Source organism: Salvelinus alpinus, chromosome 25 (genome assembly GCF_045679555.1).
Source record: "Salvelinus alpinus chromosome 25, SLU_Salpinus.1, whole genome shotgun sequence".
Lineage (NCBI taxonomy): Eukaryota > Metazoa > Chordata > Actinopteri > Salmoniformes > Salmonidae > Salvelinus > Salvelinus alpinus.
In genome coordinates, this window is record NC_092110.1 from 10,873,591 (window position 1) to 10,899,110 (window position 25,520).

The 25,520-nt window shown below is 43.4% G+C and overlaps 1 protein-coding gene across 3 annotated transcripts in view; it reads left to right on the forward strand.

The window, feature by feature from the left end:
- LOC139553357 (disheveled-associated activator of morphogenesis 1-like) overlaps positions 1 to 24,607 on the forward strand; it is a 93,028-nt gene extending 68,421 nt beyond the window's left edge. For 2 of the 3 annotated variants that reach the window (XM_071365601.1, XM_071365602.1), the window contains exons 5-26: positions 333 to 427; positions 1,644 to 1,977; positions 2,229 to 2,339; positions 2,429 to 2,532; positions 2,643 to 2,709; positions 2,811 to 2,928; positions 3,537 to 3,675; positions 4,416 to 4,474; positions 4,596 to 4,783; positions 6,654 to 6,944; positions 7,384 to 7,491; positions 8,447 to 8,473; positions 9,802 to 9,899; positions 11,144 to 11,228; positions 12,407 to 12,513; positions 14,639 to 14,727; positions 16,240 to 16,408; positions 18,134 to 18,241; positions 18,822 to 18,882; positions 19,048 to 19,179; positions 20,135 to 20,305; positions 20,591 to 24,607. In XM_071365601.1, the coding sequence (XP_071221702.1) occupies positions 333 to 427; positions 1,644 to 1,977; positions 2,229 to 2,339; positions 2,429 to 2,532; positions 2,643 to 2,709; positions 2,811 to 2,928; positions 3,537 to 3,675; positions 4,416 to 4,474; positions 4,596 to 4,783; positions 6,654 to 6,944; positions 7,384 to 7,491; positions 8,447 to 8,473; positions 9,802 to 9,899; positions 11,144 to 11,228; positions 12,407 to 12,513; positions 14,639 to 14,727; positions 16,240 to 16,408; positions 18,134 to 18,241; positions 18,822 to 18,882; positions 19,048 to 19,179; positions 20,135 to 20,305; positions 20,591 to 20,797 (2,868 nt within the window). In that variant the 3' untranslated portion in view covers positions 20,798 to 24,607. The remainder of the gene's footprint in view (positions 1 to 332; positions 428 to 1,643; positions 1,978 to 2,228; positions 2,340 to 2,428; positions 2,533 to 2,642; positions 2,710 to 2,810; positions 2,929 to 3,536; positions 3,676 to 4,415; positions 4,475 to 4,595; positions 4,784 to 6,653; positions 6,945 to 7,383; positions 7,492 to 8,446; positions 8,474 to 9,801; positions 9,900 to 11,143; positions 11,229 to 12,406; positions 12,514 to 14,638; positions 14,728 to 16,239; positions 16,409 to 18,133; positions 18,242 to 18,821; positions 18,883 to 19,047; positions 19,180 to 20,134; positions 20,306 to 20,590) is intronic. The other variant, XM_071365603.1, reaches the window with a different exon arrangement.
- The last annotated feature ends 913 nt before the right edge of the window (positions 24,608 to 25,520 follow it).

The window sequence follows — 25,520 nt, forward strand, 5'->3', positions numbered from 1 at the left end:
TTCTGGTTGGATCCCTAACTTCTAACTGTTACCACAGGGTGTAGCCTGCTCCAGACCAAGTAAAGGAAATTACTTCCAGTCATGTATCAGTGAAGGAGCTGCTGGTGGTCTGCTGGGATAATAGAATAAGAGCTGCCTGCTGGTGGTCTACAGCCAGGGATAGTAGCTTACTGAGCAGGTTCCTTCCCAGCACTATGAATCATAGGTCTGGTGGTCAAAGTTCTTATGGGCTGGAAAAAACAGAACCATAACGGTCCTAGAACAGAGCCTTGAAGGACACCATTTTGAGTTTTAGTGAGCACATTGTCATTGAGTCGTCTTGTCATCACCAGAGGAAGACCCTTATTGCTTTGGAAATGGAGGATGAGGAAGAGAGGAACAAGACCATAGAGAGCTTAAAGACAGCTCTAAGGACGCAACCCATGAGGTAAACCAGTGACATTCACACACTCACGCTCCGTTTAATGCTTACTTGTTCTCGTATGCATGCATTCAATTATGATGTGTGCTATGTATGTGTTTGTGAAACCGAAGGCTGAAATTGAAGAATTGGATAGCCTTAGATCACATGAGATCGAGTTTCCTTTTCTTTAATGAGATATTAGTTATGACTTATGCTCGAAATAGAATATGAATTTAAGTCATAACAGATTTTGGCCGAGAGTGATTTAGTGAGTCTGCTATTTTCACAAAGTAGGTTGAGTTAATTCACTGTGTTCAGTCTCCAAGTCCATTAATCATCATTAGAGTGACCTAATATGATTAATCACCAGACTAGGCTTTGTGTTGAGAGCCATTCAGACCCAGTTCCAGTCCAAACACTACTGCATTAATATGATATTTCAGCTCTATAGACCACACCGCGTAGACTAGTCTGACACACGTGCACGTATGCAAGCACACACACGTGAGGTAAAATGTCTTCCCCTTAAGATCCTCCAGAGGTTAGGTCTCCTTCTCACCTTTCACCTCTAACGCCTCCCAGGGGTCATGGTAGTTTATCACCAATGAGCTCTCTCTGTTTTCCTCCATGCCTGTTTTATTGTGCTAAATGGCGCTTGTCTGCTGGCTAAAGATGTTTATTTGTCCTCTGTTCTTGTTTTCATGGAATGAAAACTGCAATTCCACTTGCTTACATTGAACACATATGCACACCGAAAGCACATGCAAACTCTTAGTTTTGTTAAACAAAGTGAAGTTACTGTAGAGGGCAACAAAGTGATCAAACTCTCTAAATATAATTTAGTCCATTTTCATAGAACACATGGTCACCACACTATTTTAAATTTTATTTATATAAGGTTACAGTTGTAACCTTTACTTAACTAGGCAAGTCAGTTAAGAACAAATTCTTATTTATAATGACAGCCTACCCCGGCCAACGCTGGGCCAATTGTGAGCCGCCCATTAGGTCTCCCAATCACGGCCGGATGTGATGCATTCTGGATACAAACCAGAGACAGTGCAAGATGCTCTTGCACTGAGATGTAGTGCCTTATACCGCTGTGCCACTCGGGAGCCTCAAAGGGCTCTGGTCTAAGGGCTCTGGTCAAAGATAGTGCACTACATGGGGAATAGGGTGCCATTTCAGATGCAGCCTGTATCTATCCTTGACCTTTACCCTCAATCCTCTTCCTTTAAAGGTTTGTGACGCGGTTCATCGACCTGGACGGTCTGACCTGCATCCTGAACTTCCTGAAGAGCATGGACTACGAGACCACCGAGTCCCAGATCCACACGTCCCTGATTGGCTGCATCAAGGCCCTGATGAACAACTCCCAGGGCCGCTCCCACGTGCTCTCCCACACAGAGAGCATCAACATCATTGCCCAGAGCCTGGCAACTGAGAACGTCAAGACCAAAGTGGCGGTGCTGGAGATCATGGGCGCTGTGTGTCTGGTGCCAGGAGGGCACAGGAAGATCCTGGAGGCCATGCTGCACTATCAGAAGTTCGCTTGCGAGAGGACTCGCTTCCAGGTGGGAAGACAGACACCTTAGCCTCATAGACACCACTGTAGCCAAGTGTTCAATTGGGCTTTTCACACTGTAATGTGTTAGCCCAAGGTTTTCCTTAACCTTGTGTTAAGACTGTGCCAGAGATATTGCATGGTCTTATTCACTTACCATTTATAACTTTCAGGTGTTTCTCTAATTAGTGTTTACAACCACAGCAATGTTTTTCTTATGATCATATTCCTGATGCTTACTCCTTATTTCTCCTGTCTTAGACTCTGCTGAATGACCTGGACAGGAGTACGGGGCGCTACAGGGACGAGGTCAACCTGAAAACAGCCATCATGTCCTTCATCAATGCAGTGCTTAGTCAGGGAGCAGGGGAGGTGAGTACTCCTCTTCCTCAAAGTCTTTGCCCTCTTAGACTCTCTGAAGACAACAGGACCATAACTGCTATGTGTACTGTACTCCACAGTCAAGCTTTGAGTTCAGAATTCACCTGCGATACGAGTTCCTTATGTTGGGCATCCAGCCGGTCATCGATAAACTGCGGTCCCACGACAACTCAACGTTAGACAGGTGAGTTAAGTCATAAACTGCGTGATTGGTATAGTACATTTAAGATCTCGACCACACTGTCATACCCAACTGCAGTAAAGTGTGTCTGACCATGAGATGTTGTCTTCCAGGCATTTGGACTTCTTTGAGATGCTGAGAAACGAGGATGAACTATCTTTGGCAAAACGCTTTGACACTGTGAGTAACATTGGTATTTACCTCTACAGTACATGGAGTTTGCAATAGTCGTTTCTCTGTCTACTAGTTCTAATATCAACTTTTGTTTTTTGTTGTTGCAGGTGCACATTGACACAAAAAGTGCCACGCAAGTGTTTGAGCTCATAAAGAAGAAGATGAACCACACAGATGCACACCCGCACTTTATATCTGTTTTACAGCACTGTCTCCTTATGCCTTGTAAGTGCCACCTACCTCCCGTCCGCCATTTCTTTAAAGTTGTTTGAGTTTGCCAAGACTCTTCAGGCCTCAACTTTTACATCTTTGAGAACTAGACTGTTTGGTTTCTCAGAGGGATCCAAAGTGGTTATATATCAGTGTTTTTAGTGTATTTTAGAACGGCAGTAAAAATGATGTCCTCTCGAGGTAGTTTTAAATACCTGGAAATTATTGTTGGAATTCTGCTTATGTGAGGGGTTTCTCTCTAGAGCGTGTTCTGCCATTTGATAAGAACTGTCTACACTAAAGCGGAAATGTTGTTCCTCCACATTGCTTTAGCTTTGTTGTCCTGAGGGAGCTGACTTCAGCCTAATCTCTCCCCTTAGACTCTGTCCTTATTGTGTTGCTATGTGTATGGTAGGATTTCATGGGCATAGATTTTGCCTAGTCCTTGACTAAGAAGCATTCTCAATGGACAACCTCAATTAAACATGTTTTTTGCTCCAGGACTAGACTTAGTTTGTGTCCAGAAAACTGGCCCTAGATGTTTGTTGTTGCATATGCAATTGCAATTGCTGGCGCAATCAACTGTTCCCTTACGGTATTAATAAAGCTCTCTCTTCTCTCAGACAAGCGTAGTGGGAACACAGTGCATTACTGGCTCCTCCTGGACCGCATCGTCCAGCAGATCGTCCTGCAGAACGACAAAGGTCATGACCCTGACGTCACCCCCCTGGAGAACTTCAACGTGAAGAACGTGGTGCGAATGTGAGTGAGAGGAACGAGAGAGGGGGGAAATGTTTTGACATGCTTGAGTTATGTCTGAGTCGGTTTGACGTTCTCCCAACTCCGCACGGCAGAGGACTGACTGTCTTCATCATAAATCTCCATGTATTATTTAACATGCCTCATTCCAGAAATTGCTTTAAACCCGAATATGGTGATCATGAATATAATCAATGCTGTATATTTATTAATGGGTTCATCTTATCCTGGGATTAATACAGTGGCCATGATCAAAATCACTATTGGTCCAGGTACTGTACATCACAAATATTACATGTAAAATATGTATGTCATATTGTCACTTTCATTTTACAATCCTTTCAATACTATTTGCTGATTTAGCATGAATATCCTGATCCCTTAATACTTGCTAAAAATCAGCAAGCAGATTTGACCAGGATTTTAATAATTCCTTTTTGAAAATATAATCCAGAATTAAATCTGTTTTTTTGGATGAGGAAATCTGTGAAATGTAGAATTCCAAACACACATACACAAACATCAGTCAACCCCTTCAGCTGCTTCTTGCAAATCTCAATCTGATTCTGTGTGGGTTTAGAAGAAGTTTACAGGTTCCCCGTTGTCAACTCTGATCACCAATGACTTGTCTAATGAACCCGTTTAAAAAAAAAAACTAAGCCTAACCTCAGTGGGAGGTAATGCCTAGTAGGATTTTGCTGCGATGTTTAATACGTTAGATTAACCTCTGTTCTTCTGCTCAGGCTGGTCAACGAGAATGAAGTCAAACAATGGAAAGAACAGGCTGAGAAAATGAGAAAAGGTAGAACACACATTTCTGGTTTCTATTAGCGATGGAACTGTCGGAAGGCAGACCTTTCTGTACTGTGTATCATCATACTGACGACTGCTCTGGTCTCGCCTGTTCTGGTCTGGTTTCTCAGAGCACCATGAGCTGCAGCAGAAGTTTGATAAGAAGGAACGCGAGTGTGAGGCCAAGACCCAGGAGAAGGAGGACATGATGCAGACACTGAATAAGATGAAGGAGAAGCTGGAGAAGGAGTCCAGCGAACACAAGCAGGTCAAGCAGCAAGTGGCCGACCTCTCCGCCCGGCTGCATGACCTCAGCACTGTACGTTTGTTTGTTTAGATCACTGTTTAGCTCACAATGGGGATATCTTCCACAAGTCCAACGAAAAACATAGAAAATAACATCACAAAATGCATTGTAATTTTATGTTACACTATCACATCTTTACACCTTACTCCTCCTTTTAGCTTTTCCAATCAGGAATAAAGGCAGGATGTTTTGGTTATAGTACAGTTGTATATGAACAACAACATGGCCTGCTGTCTTGCGAATTCCTATGATAATTGTCGTGCTAAACAACAACCATAGCAGTTGGCTATACAGCACAAACAGATCTGGGACCAGGCTAATGTCTTCTTATCAAATCAAACTTTATTTGTCACATGCGCTGATTTCAACAAGTGTAGACCTTACTGTGAAATGCTTACTTGCAAGCCCTTAACCAACAGTGCAGTTCAGGAAGAGTTAAGAAGATATTGACCAAATAAACTAAAGTAACACAATAAAATAACAATAACTAGGCTATATCCAGGGGGTGCCGGTACCGAGTCAGTGTGCGGGGGTACAGGTTAGTTGAGGTCATTTGTACATGTAGGTAGGGGTGACGTGACTATGCATAGTTAATAAACAGCGCGTAGCAGCAGTGCACAAAACAAATGGGGGGTCAATGTAAATAGTCCGGTGGCCATTTGATTAATTGTTCAGCAGTCTTATGGCTTGGGGGTAGAAGCTGTTAAGGAGCCTTTTGGTCCTAGACTTGGCGCTTCGGTACCGCTTGCCGTGCAGTAGCAAAGAAAACAGTCTATGACTTGGGTGACTGGAGTCTCTGACAATTTTATGGTCTTTCCTCTGACTCCGCCTATTATATAGGTCCTGGATGGCGGGAAGCTTGGCCCCAGTGATGTACTGGGCCGTAAGCACTACCCTCTGTAGCGCCTTATGGTCAGATGCCGAGCAGTTGCCATACCAGGCGGTGATGCAACCGGTCAGGATGCGCTCGATGGTGCAGCTGTAGAATTTTTTGAGGATCTGGGGACCCATGCCAAATCTTTTCAGTCTCCTGAGGGGGAAAAGGTTTGGATGTGCTCTCTTCACGACTGTCTTGGTGTGTTTGGACCATGATAGATTGTTGGTGATGTGGACACCAAGGAACTTGAAACTCTCGCTCCGCTCCACTACAGACCCGTCGATGTTAATGGGGGACTGTTCGGCCCGCCTTTTTCTGTAGTCCACGATCAGCTCCTTAGTCTTGCTCACATTGAGGGAGAGGTTGTTGTCCTGGCACCACACTGCCAGGTCTCTGACCTCCTTCCTATAGGCGGTCTCATCGTTGTCGGTGATCAGGTCTACCATCGTTGTGACGTCAGCAAACTTAATGATGGTGTTGGAGTCGTGTTTGGCCACGCAGTTGTGGGTGAACAGGGAGTACATGAGGGGACTAAGTACACACACCTGAGGGGCCAGAGTGTTGTTGTTGCCTACCCTTACCACCTGGGGGCGGCCCGTCAGGAAGTCCAGGATCCAGTTGCAGAGGGAGGTGTTTAGTCCCAGGGTCCTTAGCTTAGTGATGAGCTTCATGGGCACTATGGTGTTGAATGCTGAGCTGTAGTCAATGAACAGCGCTCTCACATAGGTGTTCCTTTTGTCCAGGTGTGAAAGGGCAGTGTGGAGTGCGATTGAGATTCCCCTTAGCCGTTCAGTTTAGGAGTGGATACACAGGATGTTTGATTACTGCACAGTTAGTCATGAACAACAACATTGCCTTGTGATGTTCTTCCAAATCAATATATGTTGATTAGAACTGCTCTAGCTAGTACAGAGTGCTTCTATGATTTCCATCATGTAACAGAAATTATTGCAATACATCCAGTACTAATCGAATGTACATCCCGATGTGTCCCATTTTTTTCAGAGGCCAAATCCAAGTGTTCCTGGTGGCCCTCCACTCATACCTGGGGCCCCTGGAGGTCCCATACCACCCCCTCCCATGCAGGCTGCCATGCCCCCACCCCCTCCACCACCCCCTGGGGGCATGCCTCCACCGCCACCCCCTCCACCCGGTGGACCTCCTCCTCCTCCAGGCATGGCTCCCCTTGGTCCCCCTCCTCCACCTGGAGCTCCCATGGGACCAGGGCTGAAAAAGAAGAACATCCCCCAGCCCTCCAACCCACTCAAGTCATTCAACTGGGCCAAGCTGGCTGAGGTCAGTGAGTTCTGCTTAGTCAGACCGTAAAGGGCTGCGTCCAAAATGGCACCCTATTCCCCATGAAGTGCACTAATTTCGACCAGAGCTCTATGGACCATGGTCAAAAGTAATGCACTTAATAGGGAATAGGGTATCATTTTGGACAAAGCCAGTAATTACATTTTTTTGTGCATGTCTGTCTAGTACAGAGGGAGTGAGTGTTGTGCTGACGAGGCAGACAGAACAGAGGTTTTTGTAGCTACATCTGACTGTCCAGGGGGAATGAAGGATAAGGATTGCCTTTTTATCTCTTGCATTGTTTGCACAATGGCATGAAATCAATATCGCAAACCAGCCCTAGACGTGTTTATATGTTGTTGTTGTAACCTCTAGAGTTCCAGGGGTGTGTGTATGGCTTTTACAGTCTTAGTTATGGATGGGGGCTGTTTTGTTGCAGAATAAGCTGGAGGGCACTGTGTGGACGGACGTCGATGACATCAAGGTTTTCAAGATCCTGGACCTTGAGGACATTGAGAAGACCTTCTCTGCATACCAGAGACAGCAGGTACAGTTTATCACCTAAATACCAAAGTATTACTGTAGGGAAAAGGCATTTCAGTATATAGCAATTCATCCTTAAGGACAGGACACAAGACCTCAAATCACTTAACAATTTGCATGTAACTACTTTGAGTGTTTCCATGGCCACCGACCATGCTGTTCTAACAAACACTTCTAGCTAGTGATAAACACATGCATGCCATTGCACTCTGTAACTGAATCCTTCCAGCAGCACTTCTCAACACATTGTCTGGAACTGGCTTAAAGGGCAATCAGGCCATTACAGAGCATTTTACTATAGCCTGGTCTCAGATCGGTTTATGCTGTCTTGCCAACTCCTATGGTGACAATGACCATAAGGCTTGGCAAGATGGCACAAACAGATCTGGGACCAGGCTAGCTTTTTATTTTATGTTTAGGTCCGTTCAATTGAATCATCTACCTTGTGAGTGTTCCCAGACAGAATGAATGTTTGGAACAGGAAGTAGCCATGCTGATAACATGGTCCTTGGATAGTTTACTGATGCTGCATCAGAAGCGTGGCATTTTTCATGAAGCCTCTATATGTCCACAATGTCTACTCTAGTTCAGTTGAAATCCTCCAGCTATCACTTTTCCCATACCTTTTCCTTTAACCAACCTAAAAAGACTGTGATAGGAAAGGTTAGACTAGGGCCCAATTCCCATTACTAACTGCCCCTTAAAAGTATAAATAAAGTTGCATCAAATTTAATTCATTATGTCGTATAAGGAATTTTTGAATTTTAAGCCATGCTGTTTATGACGTGTCTGAACAAAGTTAATTTGCATCTCTGACTCATGATTCCACTTTTCCTCACAAACAAATGCATCACTGGCCGCTGAGCTGGCCCTGTATTTCACCATAGCCTACTGCACGCTTGTTCTAATTAATAATGAATGCCGAATCTTCCTTGCTTCCTGCCCACCCACCTGATTAGGACTTCTTAACAATGAACAATAACAAGGTGAGTGACCTCCTGACCTCTGACGTTTACCCTGCTCTGCTTCTGTGACGCTTCTGTCTTGATGCTCGCTACTGTCCTTCATCGTACGCTGCTCTCTTTCTTTCTCGCTCTCTCTCTCTCCTTGTCTCTGTCCTGTTTATGTCTATGGGGATCGTGTGTATATGTGTCCGTAGGTGAAATACTTGTGAAAGCCATGTCTTCCTGCAGCCTCGATCTCTGTGTTTCTGTGGATTTATTCTTTCAATCAAGACTTTTGGAATATACTGTACTTCTAAACACACCAACATGATGTTTGAATGAACTGTTTTATTGGTTATCATTTCAAGGTGTTTCTGAACATAATTAGCCAAATTGGTTTTGTGGCACGCAGTCAATTCTGCTAGCAGCTGGAGTCTTGGAACTATAAAAAAGTGCCAGATCTCCGTTTACCAAAAACAAATCTCTCCTGTATTCTTGGGGTGAAGCAATTGATCGCCAAACACACTTTTTCACACAGCCTGTTTCACAGCTGTCCTCCATTTCAAATACTGACCCAGTCAAAGGAACAATTTGCTGTTTTATGTTCATACTGTGTGTCTCCTGTGCATCCTGGATTTTTGTTAGGGTTTATGGTGGATGCATATGGGTATCGTGTCTAGTCTTTGTGTATGTGCGTGTGTCTGTTTTGTGGTCTGGTTACTATGTACCATAGTTTTCAATATGTGACAGCAGGTGGTGAAATGGAAGAGGCCTTAAAAACACTTGTTCCTATTGCCGTTGATCAACAGCTAAACTGTATGCAGGTGTGAGTCAGCCACAGCCCTCCACCTAGCATAGCATGGGGCACTGTTATTCCTGGATCTTATTCATTACGCACAAATTTGAATACTGACTGAGACAGGCAATGACTACTTGGGCTTGTACAATAGGAAACACACATTTTTGTTTTACGTTGCAAAATATTTTTCTACGTGTGCCCTAATGAATATAACCCTGGTGTATTAGGTGTGGCTCTTCCTCCCAGAGAGAGTATCATTAAGGTCATATAGTCACAAGCATTTGCTGCATTCAGCAAATACTGCATCCAAAAATGCTTAAGTATGATGAGTGATTTACAATTGGGTGTTTATTAAACAGTAAAGCTGTCTAAATCTAGCTTGATGTTAGAGCGTATCATTTAAGGTCATGTACAAAAATAATTAGCTGTTTTCTGCATACTAGCCTCCATCCCAAAGTGCCTTAGTGTGATAAATTATACAATATTGTGTTTACATGAACGGAATGTGAAGTTCAGCTAATTACGGTTCATGTTCAAACTCTTCCTTCCCTCCCAAATGTTCTCCTTCCAGAAAGAGTCCGAAGATGATACGGTGACCTCCAAGAAGGTCAAGGAGCTGTCAGTCATCGACGGTCGCAGAGCCCAGAACTGTAACATCCTCCTCTCTCGGTTAGTATTTGACCTTTCTACCCCATGACATCATTGCAGAAGTATGTCCTACTTATATTAGTGGAGATCACTTATTGTGATTGTATCCATCTGATGGGTGCTTGAAATGTCTTTTTCCACACACATACATGTACGTGTACAAACATACACACACTTAATTTGTTAACGTACACAGCCAAGTTACATTCAATTCGTATTTAATCTACCATTTGAGCAATTCTGTATTTACATCAACTTCGACTCAAGTTGAGAGATCATTTTTCATATTTGACAATGTGTTTAAACATCGAGTGCAGCCAAGAATAAAATATGTACTTTGTAACGGGATGATGTTGGCCAGGAACTATTTTCTGTTTCATTACTGTCATCCCTGGTCTCCATGGCAGCAACCACAAACAGAGGCCTGTGTCCTTTCTACTAAGTTCATTTCATGTAGCTATCCTTCTCAATTTAAACACTATAAATGAAACCTGAAAGTTTAAGTGATTCAGCTATTTTGATTGCTTCCTGTATTTAAAGTCTCATTCAATATTTGTGGTTTATGAACAGCGGTTCATTCCTTTTTTCGAACTTGCAGACCTGAAAATATTTATTTCTGCAAAGTGTTATCAATTATGCATTAACATGCCTTTTCAGACATAGCCAACACTTTGAATAAGGCTAATATGTACATTTATTTAATAAAATTGACATGACTGAATCTTAATTGCTCTGTCATTAGTGTGTGCCTAAATCAGGTATTCGGACTGTGAGAAGTCCTGTCAGAAAGCACCGTGGTCTGCTGTGGTAGGCTAGGGCTTCAGGCTCAGATGATGATGAGTGTGTTTGTTTGCCAATGGAGCTTTTCAAAGAGCAGAACCACCAGGCTTTCTGCCACCTGCTCTCTCTGGCTGGCTGGCTGGCTCTTTCTAATAGCTGTGACTTAAAATATTGACTCTGTTTCTGCAACTGCTGAATGTGCGGCACACGATATTAAGTTATTTTTCTTTTTTAAGTTCTTTTTAACTGACACTTGGTGCTTTTCAAAATGGATACTAACTGATAATTGTTTTAGGTGACACATGTAGAACAGTACATTACTTAACAGGAATGCATTTTACATTTACTTTTGAAACGAAAAGTAAACACACCAATAACAAGGCATTAACTGGTACAACTGGTCAAACTGGTGTCCTCTCTTGTTGACCATTTAGAACTGGTGTACAGTAGTCCTCTGTGGTAATGCTGACGCTGTTGTGTTGCAGGCTGAAGCTGACCAATGAGGAGATCAAGAGGGCCATCCTGACTATGGACGAACAGGAGGATCTGCCCAAAGACATGCTGGAGCAGGTGGGCCCTCCTCTCTTAATCATGTAGCCCTACTCTCTACTGTAGCGGCTTAATGGCTTTATACCATATAGCAGGTCCCAATTCCCATCCGATCCATCAAATTTATTTATAAAGCCCTTCTTACATCAGCTGATATCTCAAAGTGCTGTACAGAAACCCAGCCTAAAACCCCAAACAGCAAGCAATGCAGGTGTAGAAGCACGGTGGCTAGGAAAAACTCCCTAGAAAGGCCAGAACCTAGGAAGAAACCTAGAGAGGAACCAGGCTATGAGGGGTGGCCAGTCCTCTTCTGGCTGTGCCGGGTGGAGATTATAACAGAACATGGCCAAGACGTTCAAATGTTCATAGATGACCAGCAGGGTCAAGTTATAATAATCACAGTGGTTGTCGAGGGTGCAACAGGTCAGCACCTTAGGAGTAAATGTCAGTTGGCTTTTCATAGCCAATCATTCAGAGTATCTCTACCGCTCCTGCTGTCTCTAGAGAGTTGAAAACAGCAGGTCTGGGACAGGTAGCATGTCCGGTGAACAGGTCAGGGTTCCATAGCCGCAGGCAGAACAGTTGAAACTGGAGCAGCAGCACGGCCAGGTGGACTAAGGACAGCAAGGAGTCATCAGGCCAGGTAGTCCTGAGGCATGGTCCTAGGGCTCAGGTACTCCGAGAGAGAGAAAGAAAGAATTAGAGAGAGCATACTTAAATTCACACAGGACACCGGATAAGACAGGATAAATAATCCAGATATAACAGACTGACCCTAGCCCCCTGACACATAAACTACTGCAGCATAAATACTGGAGGCTGAGACAGGAGGTGTCGGGAGACACTGTTGCCCCGTCCAACGATACCCCGAGTTTTATAAGACTTTTCGTTGCGGTTGCTTTAGGGACCTAAATAAATAAAGGCTGAAGTGTTCACGGGGACTGAGTTAGTGACGGATTGGGAGTATTTGTAGTGGTGGGGCACGGCCCTGCCCGGATGGTGTAGGTTATTTAGCAAGGGTTTAAAGGATCTGAATGCTGTCTTTACTTAGTAAGGTGGAAACTCGCCTTACCTTACATTTTGCGCCAGAAAGCTCACCACACATTAGCTATCACAGTGAATCTTTATGGGGATTAGCATGTGGATGTACAAGATCTCTCTTGGTAACGGTCTTCTCCCCCTGTTGTGTTCCTGTCCAGCTGCTAAAGTTTGTCCCAGAGAAGAGTGACGTGGATCTCCTGGAGGAGCACAAGCATGAGCTGGACCGTATGGCCAAAGCTGACCGCTTCCTCTACGAGATGAGCAGGTACGGACTTCGTTTCGGTATCATAATACAAAATTGGTACTGTTACAATGTGTATCACTACATTCCCCATATTAGGCACTAGCCACAGGATGTTATTTTGTTGTTGGTATACTGGAAAATACTCAGGTGCTCTTGGATGACAAGGGAAGTTGACATAAAAACTACTTCATTGTTAACATGTTGTCTTCATCAGGGACTTTCTCCATTGTCAGTTTATTGTAACAACACATTCTGTGTTTATAGTATCACCCTGAAGAAGGCACAGTGATGCCAAAACATTGGTGTTTTACCCAGTAAATTACTGGGAGTTTATACATATGGAGTGTGTGACTCTTTGTTTTATAGCTTGCCGTTAGTCAGCACCTCTACACTAAATCATTTTCTCTGGGTTTGCGCCAGTTCATGCTTTTTATAGTGTTGTAATAAAATGTCAGGAATTGAGACCGATCATTGGGCGGCTTCGATAATGCTGGTCTATGGCCCATGACTTGAATGGTGAGGGAGGAGTGCCCTTCTCAAATGGAACAGTAATCTGCGCCTCTCGGTTATGTTGTCAACAAGGCAGAATGGTGCATCGTCCAGAAACATACAACATCTCTTTTCCATACAATATGCTAGAATTTTGTTAGGCTTTGAATGGGCCACCTAGCTCATGCCCGGAGGCAGCCCGGTTCCATAATGAATGTAATCAACTTTAACCCAGTGCAAAACACACCTACCTAGGCGCCCGGGCCAGATTAATCGAATCCCCTCATTGTTTTGCGACACTAGGAGCATATGTAATCAGCATGACACACAGTGACACATGCTAGCTGGATGTGAACGTCTTTTTAACATAAATCTCTTTGGCATATCCAACTGCTGAGGAACATCACTCTAGACATGTCCTGTGAGGGTTTGGGGAGTGTAGAAGGATTGGGATCGCTCTTTAGTAAATCAAATTAACAGCACTGCATTTGGCCCTGTTTAGGTCAAATAGATGCTCTCCATTTAATTCACTATGGACTATACTTATGAGATTCAGCCCCTAAACTGTTTAGTTTTTTTGTGGTGACAGGTAGCCTAGTGGTTAGAGCATTGGGACAGTAACCAAAAGGTCACTAGTTCGAATCCCTGAGCCAACAAGGTGAAAAATCTTGCTGTACCCTTGAGCAAGGCACTTTATTGCCCAAGGGACTTAATTGCTCAATGTCCACTCTCTGAGGGTGTCTCAGGATATGCAAAAAACACATTTCCATTTCAAACCATGTGTAACAAGACAAATGAGCACCCACCAAATTATGATGATTATTAATATTATGTTTTAAGTAAAATATGTGAGTGAGTAAATTGTTTATTTATTTGGATTATTCTTTACCATGATTCACTGTCTACAAGCTAAGGGGGAGGCTGTGGTTGAGGGGGAGGCTGTGGTTGAGGGGGAGGCTGTGGTTGAGGGGGAGGCTGGTGTGTAGGTGGCGGCAGGCAGCTGAACTTTCCATGTACCTCATATTGTTCATGAATTAATATGAAGAAGCCCCCCTGGGGAGACATTCTCGGCTCGCGCACCAACAAAGAACGAAACCCCAGGGATAGGGCTCACTGTTTTAATAGCTCTCGCTTTAATGAGCATTCTGTGTTACAAATGAAGATTGGATTACTAGATTACAGGAAGGGAAACAATGTGCAGGTTCTAATGTACAAGTGTAGCACCATTTTTTCCATGAGGTATCAAGCCATTTACTATGGGAAATAGAGACTTCCTTCCAGGATCTGGCGACGTTTGTGTTTTGGCTTCCTGAAAACATTGTAGCCATGGAAACAGCGTTTGGGCAGGGAGAAGGAAAGGAGCTTCTTTATTAAATGTGCTCTGAGTTTTCCATGTTGGGTATTTAATCCAGTAAGATCATTTGTACAAAAGATGTTGTTTTTTTGTCTGGTCACAAAACCTCAGAATGAGGTCAAGGTCATTAGACGCCTGTGTTGATCAAATGTATGAACAAAACCTTTCTATTCAAAAGTACTTTCTATTCAAAAGGTCATGCCCTTCATTTAGGACGTCATATCATATTACACAAACCGTTTCAGTGGAGTGTTGTATCTATGTAAACTCTAGTGAACCTTTTCACTTCAAACTACAATACAGGATCAACCATTACCAGCAGAGGTTACAGTCCCTCTACTTCAAAAAGAAGTTTGCTGAAAGAATCGTCGAAGTCAAACCTAAAGTTGAAGGTAGGATTTTCTTTACAATGTTCCATGCTCAAATGATCTACCTTTAAACCATTTTAATAACTGGTTGGACTGTGGAGTCAAATGTAATCATACTGTAATGAGAGATGCTGGCAATACTCAAAGCCTGCAGATTTAATGCTATCTAAGGTGTTAAAGGTACACTATATATACAAAAGTATGTGGACACACCTTCACATTAGTGGATTTGGCTATTTCAGCCACACTTGTTGCTGACAGGTGTATAAAATCGAGCACACAGCCATGTGATCTCCATTGACAAACATTGGCAGTAGAATGGCCTTACTGAAGAGCTCAGTGACTTCCAATGTGGCACCGTCGTAGGATGTTACCTTTCCAACAAGTCAGTTCGTCAAATTTCTGTCCTGTTAGAGCTGCCCCTCTTAACTGTCAGTTTTGTTATTGTGAAGTGGAAACGTCTAGGAGCAACAAAGGCTCAGCCGCGAAGTGGTAGGCCACACAAACTCATAGAATGGGACTGCCGAGTGCTGAAGTGTGTAAAAATAGTCTGTCCTCGGATGCAACACCCAGTTCCAAACTGCCTCTGGAAGCAATGTCAGCACAAGAACTCTTCGTTGGGAGCTTCATGAAATGGGTTTCCAGGAGCCTAAGATCACCATGCGCAATGCCAAGCGTCGGCTGGAGTGGTGTAAAGCTCGCCGCCATTGGACACTGGAGCACTGGAAATGTGTTCTCTGGAGTGATGAATCACGGCCATCCGACGGACGAATATGGGTTTGGCAGATGCCAGGAGAACTCTACCTGCCCAAATGCATAGTGCCAACTGTAAAGTTTGGTGGAGGTGGAATGGTCTGGGGCTGTTTTTCATGGATCGGGCTAAGCCCCTTAGTTCCAGTGAAGGGAAATCTTAATGATACAGCATATAATAACATTGTAGGAGCATGACAATGCCCCCGTGCACAAAGCAAGGTCCATACAGAAATGGTTTGTCGAGATCAGTGTGGAAGAACTTGACTGGCCTGCACAGAGCCCTGACCTCAACCCCATCAAACACCTTTTGGGATGAATTAGAACGTCGACTGCGAGCCAGGCTTTATCGCCCAACATCAGTGTCCAACCTCACTAATGCTCTTGTGGCTGAATGGAAGCAAGTCCCCGCAACAATGTTCCAACATCTAGTGGAAAGCCTTCCCAGAAGAGTGAAGGCTGTTATAGCAGCAAAGGGGGGACCTACTCCATATTAATGCCCATGATTTTGGAATGAGATGTTCGGTCATGTAGTGTATGAATGAGTCTTTATAGGGAATAGGATGCCATTTGGGATTCAACCAATGTCTTTTGGGGCGGCAGGTAGCCTAGTGGTTAGAGCATTGGGCAAGTAACCGAGCTGACAATGTTAAAAATCTGCCGTTCTGCCCCGATCAAGGCAGTTAACCCACTCTTCCTAGGCCGTCATTGTAAATAAGAATTTGTTCTTAACTGACTTGCATAGTTAAATAAAAATGTATCCTCGTAACTTCTTCCTCTCCCCAGCTCTAACCAGGGCCTCTAAAGAGATGCTGCAGAGCCGCAACCTCAAGCAGCTTCTGGAAGTGGTCCTGGCCTTTGGTAACTACATGAACAAGGGCCAGAGGGGAAACGCCTATGGCTTCAAAGTGTCCTCACTCAACAAGATCGCTGACACCAAGTCCAGCATTGACAAGTAAGAAATGGTCTGGTTTGAGACTTAATAAAAAAAAAATCATATATATATATATACACTGCTCAAAAAAATAAAGGGAACACTTAAACAACACAATGTAACTCCAAGTCAATCACACTTCTGTGAAATCAAACTGTCCACTTAGGAAGCAACACTGATTGACAATAAATTTCACATGCTGTTGTGCAAATGGAATAGACAACAGGTGGAAATTATAGGCAATTAGCAAGACACCCCCACTAAAGGAGTGGTTCTGCAGGTGGTGACCACAGACCACTTCTCAGTTCCTATGCTTCCTGGCTGATGTTTTGGTCACTTTTGAATGCTGGCGGTGCTTTCACTCTAGTGGTAGCATGAGACGGAGTCTACAACCCACACAAGTGACTCAGGTAGTGCAGCTCATCCAGGATGGCACATCAATGCGAGCTGTGGCAAGAAGGTTTGCTGTAGCGTAGTGTCCAGAGCATGGAGGCGCTACCAGGAGACAGGCCAGTACATCAGGAGACGTGGAGGAGGCCGTAGGAGGGCAACAACCCAGCAGCAGGACCGCTACCTCCGCCTTTGTGCAAGGAGCCCTGCAAAATGACCTCCAGCAGGCCACAAATGTGCATGTGTCTGCTCAAACGGTCAGAAACAGACTCCATGAGGGTGGTATGAGGGCCCGACGTCCACAGGTGGGGGTTGTGCTTACAGCCCAACACTGTGCAGGACATTTGGCATTTGCCAGAGAACACCAAGATTGGCAAATTCGCCACTGGCGCCCTGTGCTCTTCACAGATGAAAGCAGGTTCACACTGAGCACATGAGCACATGTGACAGAGTCTGGAGACGCCGTGGAGAACGTTCTGCTGCCTGCAACATCCTCCAGCATGACCGGTTTGGCGGTGGGTCAGTCATGGTGTGGGGTGGCATTTCTTTGGGGGGCCGCACAGCCCTCCATGTGCTCGCCAGAGGTAGCCTGACTGCCATTAGGTACCGAGATGAGATCCTCAGACCCCTTGTGAGACCATATGCTGGTGCGGTTGGCCCTGGGTTCCTCCTAATGCAAGACAATGCTAGACCTCATGTGGCTGGAGTGTGTCAGCAGTTCCTGCAAGAGGAAGGCATTGATGCTATGGACTGGCCCGCCCGTTCCCCAGACCTGAATCCAATTGAGCACATCTGGGACATCATGTCTCGCTCCATCCACCAACGCCACGTTGCACCACAGACTGTCCAGGAGTTGGCGGATGCTTTAGTCCAGGTCTGGGAGGAGATCCCTCAGGAGACCATCAGGACCATGCCCAGGCGTTGTAGGGAGGTCATACAGGCACGTGGAGGCCACACACACTACTGAGCCTCATTTTGACTTGTTTTAAGGACATTACATCAAAGTTGGATCAGCCTGTAGTGTGGTTTTCCACTTTAATTTTGAGTGTGACTCCAAATCCAGACCTCCATGGGTTGATAAATTTGATTTCCATTGATAATTTTTGTGTGATTTTGTTGTCAGCACATTCAACTATGTAAAGAAAAAAGTATTTAATAAGAATATTTCATTCATTCAGATCTAGGATGTGTTATTTTAGTGTTCCCTTTATTTTTTTGAGCAGTGTATATATATATATATATCTATATTGCATTGATATGAAAAATGTATTGTACATAGGAGACCTGTCCAAATGACACAACTCTAAGTTTAAAAGAGAGTGATGTGTGTGATGTATATGATATTTGTGTTTGTAGGAACATTACTCTGCTGCATTACCTAATCACCATCCTGGAGCAGAAGTATCCCAAAGTGGCTGTGTTCCAGGAGGAGCTTCAGAGTGTTCCAGAGGCAGCTAAAGTAAAGTAAGAACTGCTGCTAAGGATGACTGAATCAGAACCCCCCTCCACTGAGTCTTCCTCTCGAAGCCAAATTTATGGTGCCTGACTTTAAGATGGAAAAGGTGAAAGGTTAAGACTGTATTGCTGTGTGTGTTGCCTTACAAACCTTGTTTACAGAGAGGGTCAAAGGTCATATTTATATTGTCTGGATTTGTCAGAGGCACAGGTTGTCCTTATTGCCCCTAATTCAAGTGTGTGAAGTGTGAACTGTGAACCCTAGAACCTTTGGTAGGTCAAGGTGTTTCTTCCTGTCTTACCAGAAGAAAGTAATAGTATAGCAGACAGCATAAACCATAGATTTAGGGAAACCTAAAACAGTAAGAAAACATGTTGAAAATAAAGATAATCTAACTTAGTTTCTGTTCAAACCTAGTGAACCCTGAATCTATTCCTTTCCTGAGTGAGAAGGGAGGAAGTTGGGTTTTATTGTCTCACATTTCATGTCTCTAAGTTGTAGCTTGATTGGAGCACAGATGGTTTGTAATTGCTTCATGTGAATAAACTCCAGTCCCTCTCTTTCCCTTTCCTCTCCTCTTATCCACAGTATGACAGAGCTGGAGAAAGACATCAACAATCTGCGCTCTGGTCTGAAGAGTGTGGAGATGGTGAGTGGCCATTTTATGTTGGGTTCCCTTAATGAAGCCACACATGATATCACAGGCAGTGTAATTAGGCTTACACTCCTCTACCAAGGGCATGGTACTGTGCTCTTGTGTTGTGGGTTGTCTGATGGCAATCATGTAATTATCCTGTAATGCTGTTCCCTGTAGGAGCTGGATTTCCAGAGAGGTCTTCCTCAGGTTTCGGGGGATAAGTTTGTGTCTGTGGTGAGCCATTTCATCACTGTGGCCAGCTTCAGCTTTTCAGAGGTGGATGATTCTCTGACTGAGGCCAAGGAGCTGGTGAGAACGGGGGGCAGAGGGCTGGGGGCCATGCTGTCTGTCTGTCTGTCTGTCTGTCTGTCTGTCTGTCTGTCTGTGAGGACAAAGCCCTTCAGACCACGGCAACTTATGGTTACACTCAATATGGGTAATGGTTCACTCATCACAGAACACTGACTTGAATGGGAATGTACATTCTAGTAGTTGTATTTCTATGGGGTTGGGGTCGTGTTGTCCATCTTTCCCCTCCTCTCCACAACTAGGAGCTCTAATAGAGCTATAAAAAATAATAGATGGGCATCGCAAATCCTGTAACATGATCCTTGGCCACATAACCAAGTAGGTAGCACACAGTCTTCTTACTGCAGCTTTGAAGTCACCTTTTAAAGATCGAAACAACTCATATATCTGGAAATGCTATGCCTCGTGTTTCACTGTATTTCAAGGACATAGTAACTTGAGCACAGTATGTTAAAGGCTTACAGTCTAACTGTGTGGACATTGGAACCTCTGAATATAGGCAGTTAGTGTTTAACTAAGATGGGTCAAGGCTATCAGTTTCAAAGGCGTGGTTTCCCCCGGTTTCCCACGATCTTTCAAATACTGAGTGTTTGCCCTTCCCTGTCTGGAGTGCCAGGTGAACATTTGCAACTGTTCTGTTGGTTCCAATGTGCCAGACAAGCTCAACCAAGCCAAGATAATGTATTAGTTATGATTTCAAATAGTATTTAAACCCAGGTGTGATGGGGGTAGGTTCTGATTTAAAGCTAGATTAATCAACCAGGCAACAAGGTCTCACACATTCATCCCTAGTGTATCACTGAAAGAATGTTCACCTACATTCACACTGAATCACCTGTGACACATAGACTGCATTTCATTACATCTTGATGAAGGATCACAGATACTCCTTTTTCTTTCCAGGAAAGGCAGTTTGGCCATCTTGAAGTACTTGGTGTCTTTGTTTTCTCTCCAGTTTCTGAAGGCAGTGCAGCATTTTGGGGAGGATGCAACCCGTATGCAGCCTGACGAGTTCTTTGGAATCTTCGACCAATTCCTGCAGGCGTTCGCTGACGCTAAGCAGGAGAATGAGAACATGCGCAGACGCAAGGAGGAAGAGGAACGACGGGCCCGCATGGAAGCACAGGTTAGATTGTTAAGATTGTCTATCTCCAACCACAACACTAGAGAGAGTCACCTATGGTCACAATTTCACCACCCAAGCATTATGTAACAATTATTACAAATGGGTATCAAACTAGTGTTTGTGAGATTACACAATACGCAAGCTACTCTTGACCTAGTCACACTCAAATGTACTCAGTATTGTAAATGAGCACTACTCTTGTACTGCTGTACTGCTCATTTACTCAATACACCAAATACAATGCTAAGTGTGAGTCACTAAGTTCCTCCTGTTTTGTCCCCTCAGCTGAAGGAGCAGAGGGAGAAGGAGCGCAAGGCCAAGAAGGCAAAGGAGAACTGTGAGGAAGACGGTGAATTTGACGACCTCGTTTCAGCCCTGCGCTCCGGGGAGGTGTTCGATAAGGACTTGTCCAAGATGAAACGCAACCGCAAACGCGTCAACTCATCAGCTGAGACCAGCAGGGAGCGACCCGTCACCAAACTGAACCTCTGAAACAACTGATCCTGTCTTACTGGAGCTAAGCTATGCTGCCCTCTGGTGTCCTGGCATGAGCCTAGTGCCCCCAGTTTTGGGAGTGGACAGAACTCCCTTCTAAAACGGAACTGAGCAGGAAAGGTGGTGGACAGACCTCTACTCACTCTTCTGCTACTCAAGCAACAATAACCCAGAGCTTGTGTCCGTCTGGAAACAGACATATAAGATATTACCTCCTCTGAAAACCATGAACTATGGATAAGGAGTGACTCTCTAAGCTATTTGTGTTAATTGCCAAAACCTACACTTTTAAAATGCTGTGCTCTGAATGACAGTTTTTCTCATGTTGTGGATGGGACACTTTTTTAATAGCATAGGGCTGTTGCCCTGGAGTAGGACACTCTTCTTAACCCTTCCTACCTGCAAAAATGGGCAGGAAGTGGAATGGAAAGCCAGGGGTCACACACCGGCTGTGACACATTTCCTCTTTTAAACGGGAGAAAGTGCAACATCTTTCCTGCTATTGTGTTCAGTCAGTCAGACACCACTAGAGAGTATAGTAGAGGATGCCAACCCCATGCAGAGAAACAGTGTCTCTTGAAGCACAATCCATCATGTATGAATTACGTTTTTGAGATGAGCAAAAAAGCATAGCAAGAAACACATTTTGATACTGTTTTTATCACAATTTTGCAAAGACCTAATTTAGATATTTAAAGCCAAATCAAAGATGCAATATTACCATTTTATTAGAGCCTATAACTTTCATCTATAAAATACTCCATTAGAACTGAAATATACAGTATTGTAGAAGAGTAGGACCTAATTTTAGGCCTGCTGACTTGAAAGGACAGTGTCACTGTTTCTATATTATTCGAAGAGTTACCAAAAATAATTGCTCTTCCTCTGGTCATCCTAACACACTGAGGATATCAGTCTGGAAACTATGCAGCCCAACATTTGTTTTTGTGTTCATTACTGCCATGTACCGTACCAGTCAAAAGTTTGGACACAACTACTCGTTCAAGGGCATTTCTTTATTTTTACTATTTTCTACATTGTAGAATAATAGTGACGACGTCTATGAATTATGAATTGGCCATCACAAAGCCCTGACCTCAATCTTATAGAAAATGTGTGGGCAGAACTGAAAAAGCGTGTGCGAGCAAGGAGGCCTACAAACCTGACTCAGTTACACCAGCTTTGTCAGGAGGAATGGGCCAAAATTCACCCAACTTATTGTGGGAAGCTTGTGGAAGGCTACCCGAAACGTTTGACCGAAGTTAAACAATTTAAAGGCAATGCTACCAAATACTAATTGAGTGTATGTAAACTTCTGACCCACTGGGAATGTGATGAAAGAAATAAAAGCTGAAATAAATCATTCTCTACTATTATTCTGACATGTCGCATTCTTAAAATAAAGGGGTGATCCTAACTGACCTAAAACAGGGAATTTTTACTAGGAGTAAATGTCAGGAATTAACACATAGAATCATGTAGTAAGCAAAAATGTTATACAGTTTTGATTCTTCAAAGTAGCCACCCTTTGCTGTGAATGACAGCTTTGCACACTCTTGGCATTCTCTCAACCAGCTTCATGAGGAATGCTTTTCCAGCAGTCTTGAAGGAGTTCCCACATATGCTGAGCACTTGTTGGCTGCTTTTCCTTCACTCTGCGGTCCAACTCATCCCGAACCATCTCAACCGTGTTGAGGTCGGGTGATTGTGGAGTCCAGGTCATCTGATGCAGCACTCCATCACTCTTCTTGGTCAAATAGCCCTTACACAGCCTGGAGGTATGTTTTGATCATTGTCCTGTTGAAAAACAAATGATAGTCTCACTAAGACCAAACCAGATGGGATGGCGTATCGCTACAGAATGCTGTGGTAGCCATGCTGGTTAAGTGTGCCTTGAATTCTAAATACATCACAGACAGTGTCACCAGCAAAGCACCCCTGCACCATCACACCTCCTCCTCCATGCTTCACGGTGGGAACCACACATGCGGAGATCATCCGTTCACCTACTCTGCGTCTCACAAATCTCAAATATGTACTCATCAGACCAAAGGACAGATTTCCACCGGTCTAATGTCCATTGCTCGTGTTTCTTGGCCCAAGCAAGTCTTTTCTTATTATTGGTGTCCTTTTAGTAGTGGTTTCTTTGCAGCAGTTTGACCATGAAGGCCTGATTCACACAGTCTCTGAACAGTTGATTTTGAGATGTGTCTGTTACTTGAACTCTGTGAAGCATTTATTTGGGCTGCAATCTGAGGTGCAGTTAACTCTGACCTTATCCTTGGTCTTTTACCAAATAGGGCTATCTTCTGTATACCACCCCTACCTTGTCACAAAACAACTGATTGGCTCAAACGCATTAAGAAGGAAAGAAATTCCACAAATTAACTTTTAAGAAGGCACACCTGTTTAATTGAAATCTATTCCAGGTGTCTACCTCATGAAGCTGGTTGAGAGAATGCCAAGAGTGTCATTAAGGCAAAGGGTGGCTACTTTGAAGAATCTCAAATATAAAATTGATATTTGATTTGTTTAACGCTTTTTTTGGTTACTACATGATTCCATATATGTTATTTAATAGTTTTGATTATTCTACAATGTAGACAATAGTAAAAAATAAAGAAAAACCCTGGAACGAGTAGCTGTGATCAAACTTTTGACTGGTACTGTATGTGTTTATTATGTACATACTATGCCCATTCCAGTGTCACCTCACTTGACTCTCAAAATCTAGGCGGCAGTCTTCCTTCTCCCTACAGTTTTCAGCCATTAGCTTCGCCCACGACTGGCTCATTTGAACTACAAACGTCAATCATTGCTTGCGATGCGGCTTTCGAAACATATGGCCCTTATCTTTCATCAGAAAGAATCCTTCAAATAAAAAATATACACTTAGTGTAGCGGTTTTGCACAGATCCAGCTATGGGTGCCTCCATCTGAGAAAACGACACTTCCCGAACTACGCTTACACAGGTGTTATGAGCACCGTCTTCTGTAATGAGCACAGGTGGTTGCCTCTTCCGTCTGTTTTCCGTAAATAAGCGCCGTAACATAGAGATATGGCCGTGTGGGAACACTGACCCTGACCCTATCAAGGTCTGTATCAATTGAACCTTTTTTTTGCTGATCTATAACATAAGGTCCTTATGCTTCCAAAACCGTACCGCAAGCGATGCGTATTATTGTTCAGATTCAGCGTCGGGGCTCTTAACAAAACTCCCCTGTACAGAAGACGCATTCATCCAATGTGTGTAATGGAATGGAACTGAGTCATGATCATGGGCTATTCCTCACTATAACATGTACAGCAGAAAGCTTTCTGTTATTTAGTCTGCCCCAATTAGTAAAACCTTTTCTCAAACCTTTGGTCACATTTCTACCAACACCCTCCTACCTTAAGTGTGTGATAGCATGTCTGATGTATGTGGATTCTTTCTATACAGCTTTATTATTATTTAAACAACTTTCTATTTTGAAACTAAAGTAATAAACCTGGATGTTAATTATCTGTTGAATCAGTTTTTTATGTTTACAAGCCAAAACTACAACCAGTAATTCATCTCGGATTGTATTAAACTGTATTTCTGTTTCCAGAAATAAAGACTGGTATTCATCTGAGTTATAGTAAGGAGCATCCTCCGGTGGCCAATGTGCAAAAGTATCTATTTTTTAGGTTCCATTTCCATGTTTTCAAGACATTCTTTGAGGACACACATTTGCTTGTTAATTGTATTACTTTGGATACTATTCAATTCAGAAAGCATTGTGAGTAGGGACTTGATCTCTAATAAAACCTCTGGCAACATAGACAGCAATAGTAATGATGTCTTTTTGTAGGCACTAACTCCGCCATGGCTCCTTGGCCAAAACCTATGGGGAAATTAATGGGGGTTTTGTTGGGATTTTGGATAAACGCCAAAAATAAGGTCTGTGGTAAACACATGAGAGAATCTTCACCAGCTAACGTCACTTAGTACCTTTTTAAGGATTTTTGTAATCAAAAGCACAAACGCTTCATAATTCATAAAGGTCATGTTAACTGACTGATATTATCTCATAGAACAAAATGTATAAGTTCTCTTAAACCTGTGTTAACCTCAGACCTTATTTTCTGTTGAGTGTGAAAAACCCAGCAGCGTTGCACCTACTACCATACCCCGTTCAAAGGTACTTAAATGTTTTGTCTTGCCCATTCACCCTCTGAATGGCATCCATACACAATCCATGTCTCAAGGCAAAATAAATATTATTTAACCTGTTCCCCCTTCCTCTACACGGACTGAAGTGGATTTAACAAGTGACATCAATATGGGATCATAGATTAACTGAATTCACCTGGTCAGTCTATGTCATGGAAAGCGCAGGTGCTCTAAATTTTTTTAAAGTAAAAATATTATTTAACTGATCACCAATAAAACAAAATTCAACTCGCAGCTTGTTTTGTACACTCTTAGAACAAAAGGTGCTAGAAACATATAGGGTTCTTCATTTTGTTCCCATATGGTAACCCTTTTTGGTGCTACTGTAGGTAGAACCCTTTGCATAGAACACTATGTAGGGTACTTCATAGAGCCCCCTGTAAATGGTTATCTCTATGAATAGTTTTGCAGATAATTATTTTCTCTTTGAAGGGTTCTTCCTATGAATGGTTCAAGCAGCCTTATTAGCCTTTAAAAAATATATTTGTATGGCAATTTTGCATATACCATAAAGTCTTTGA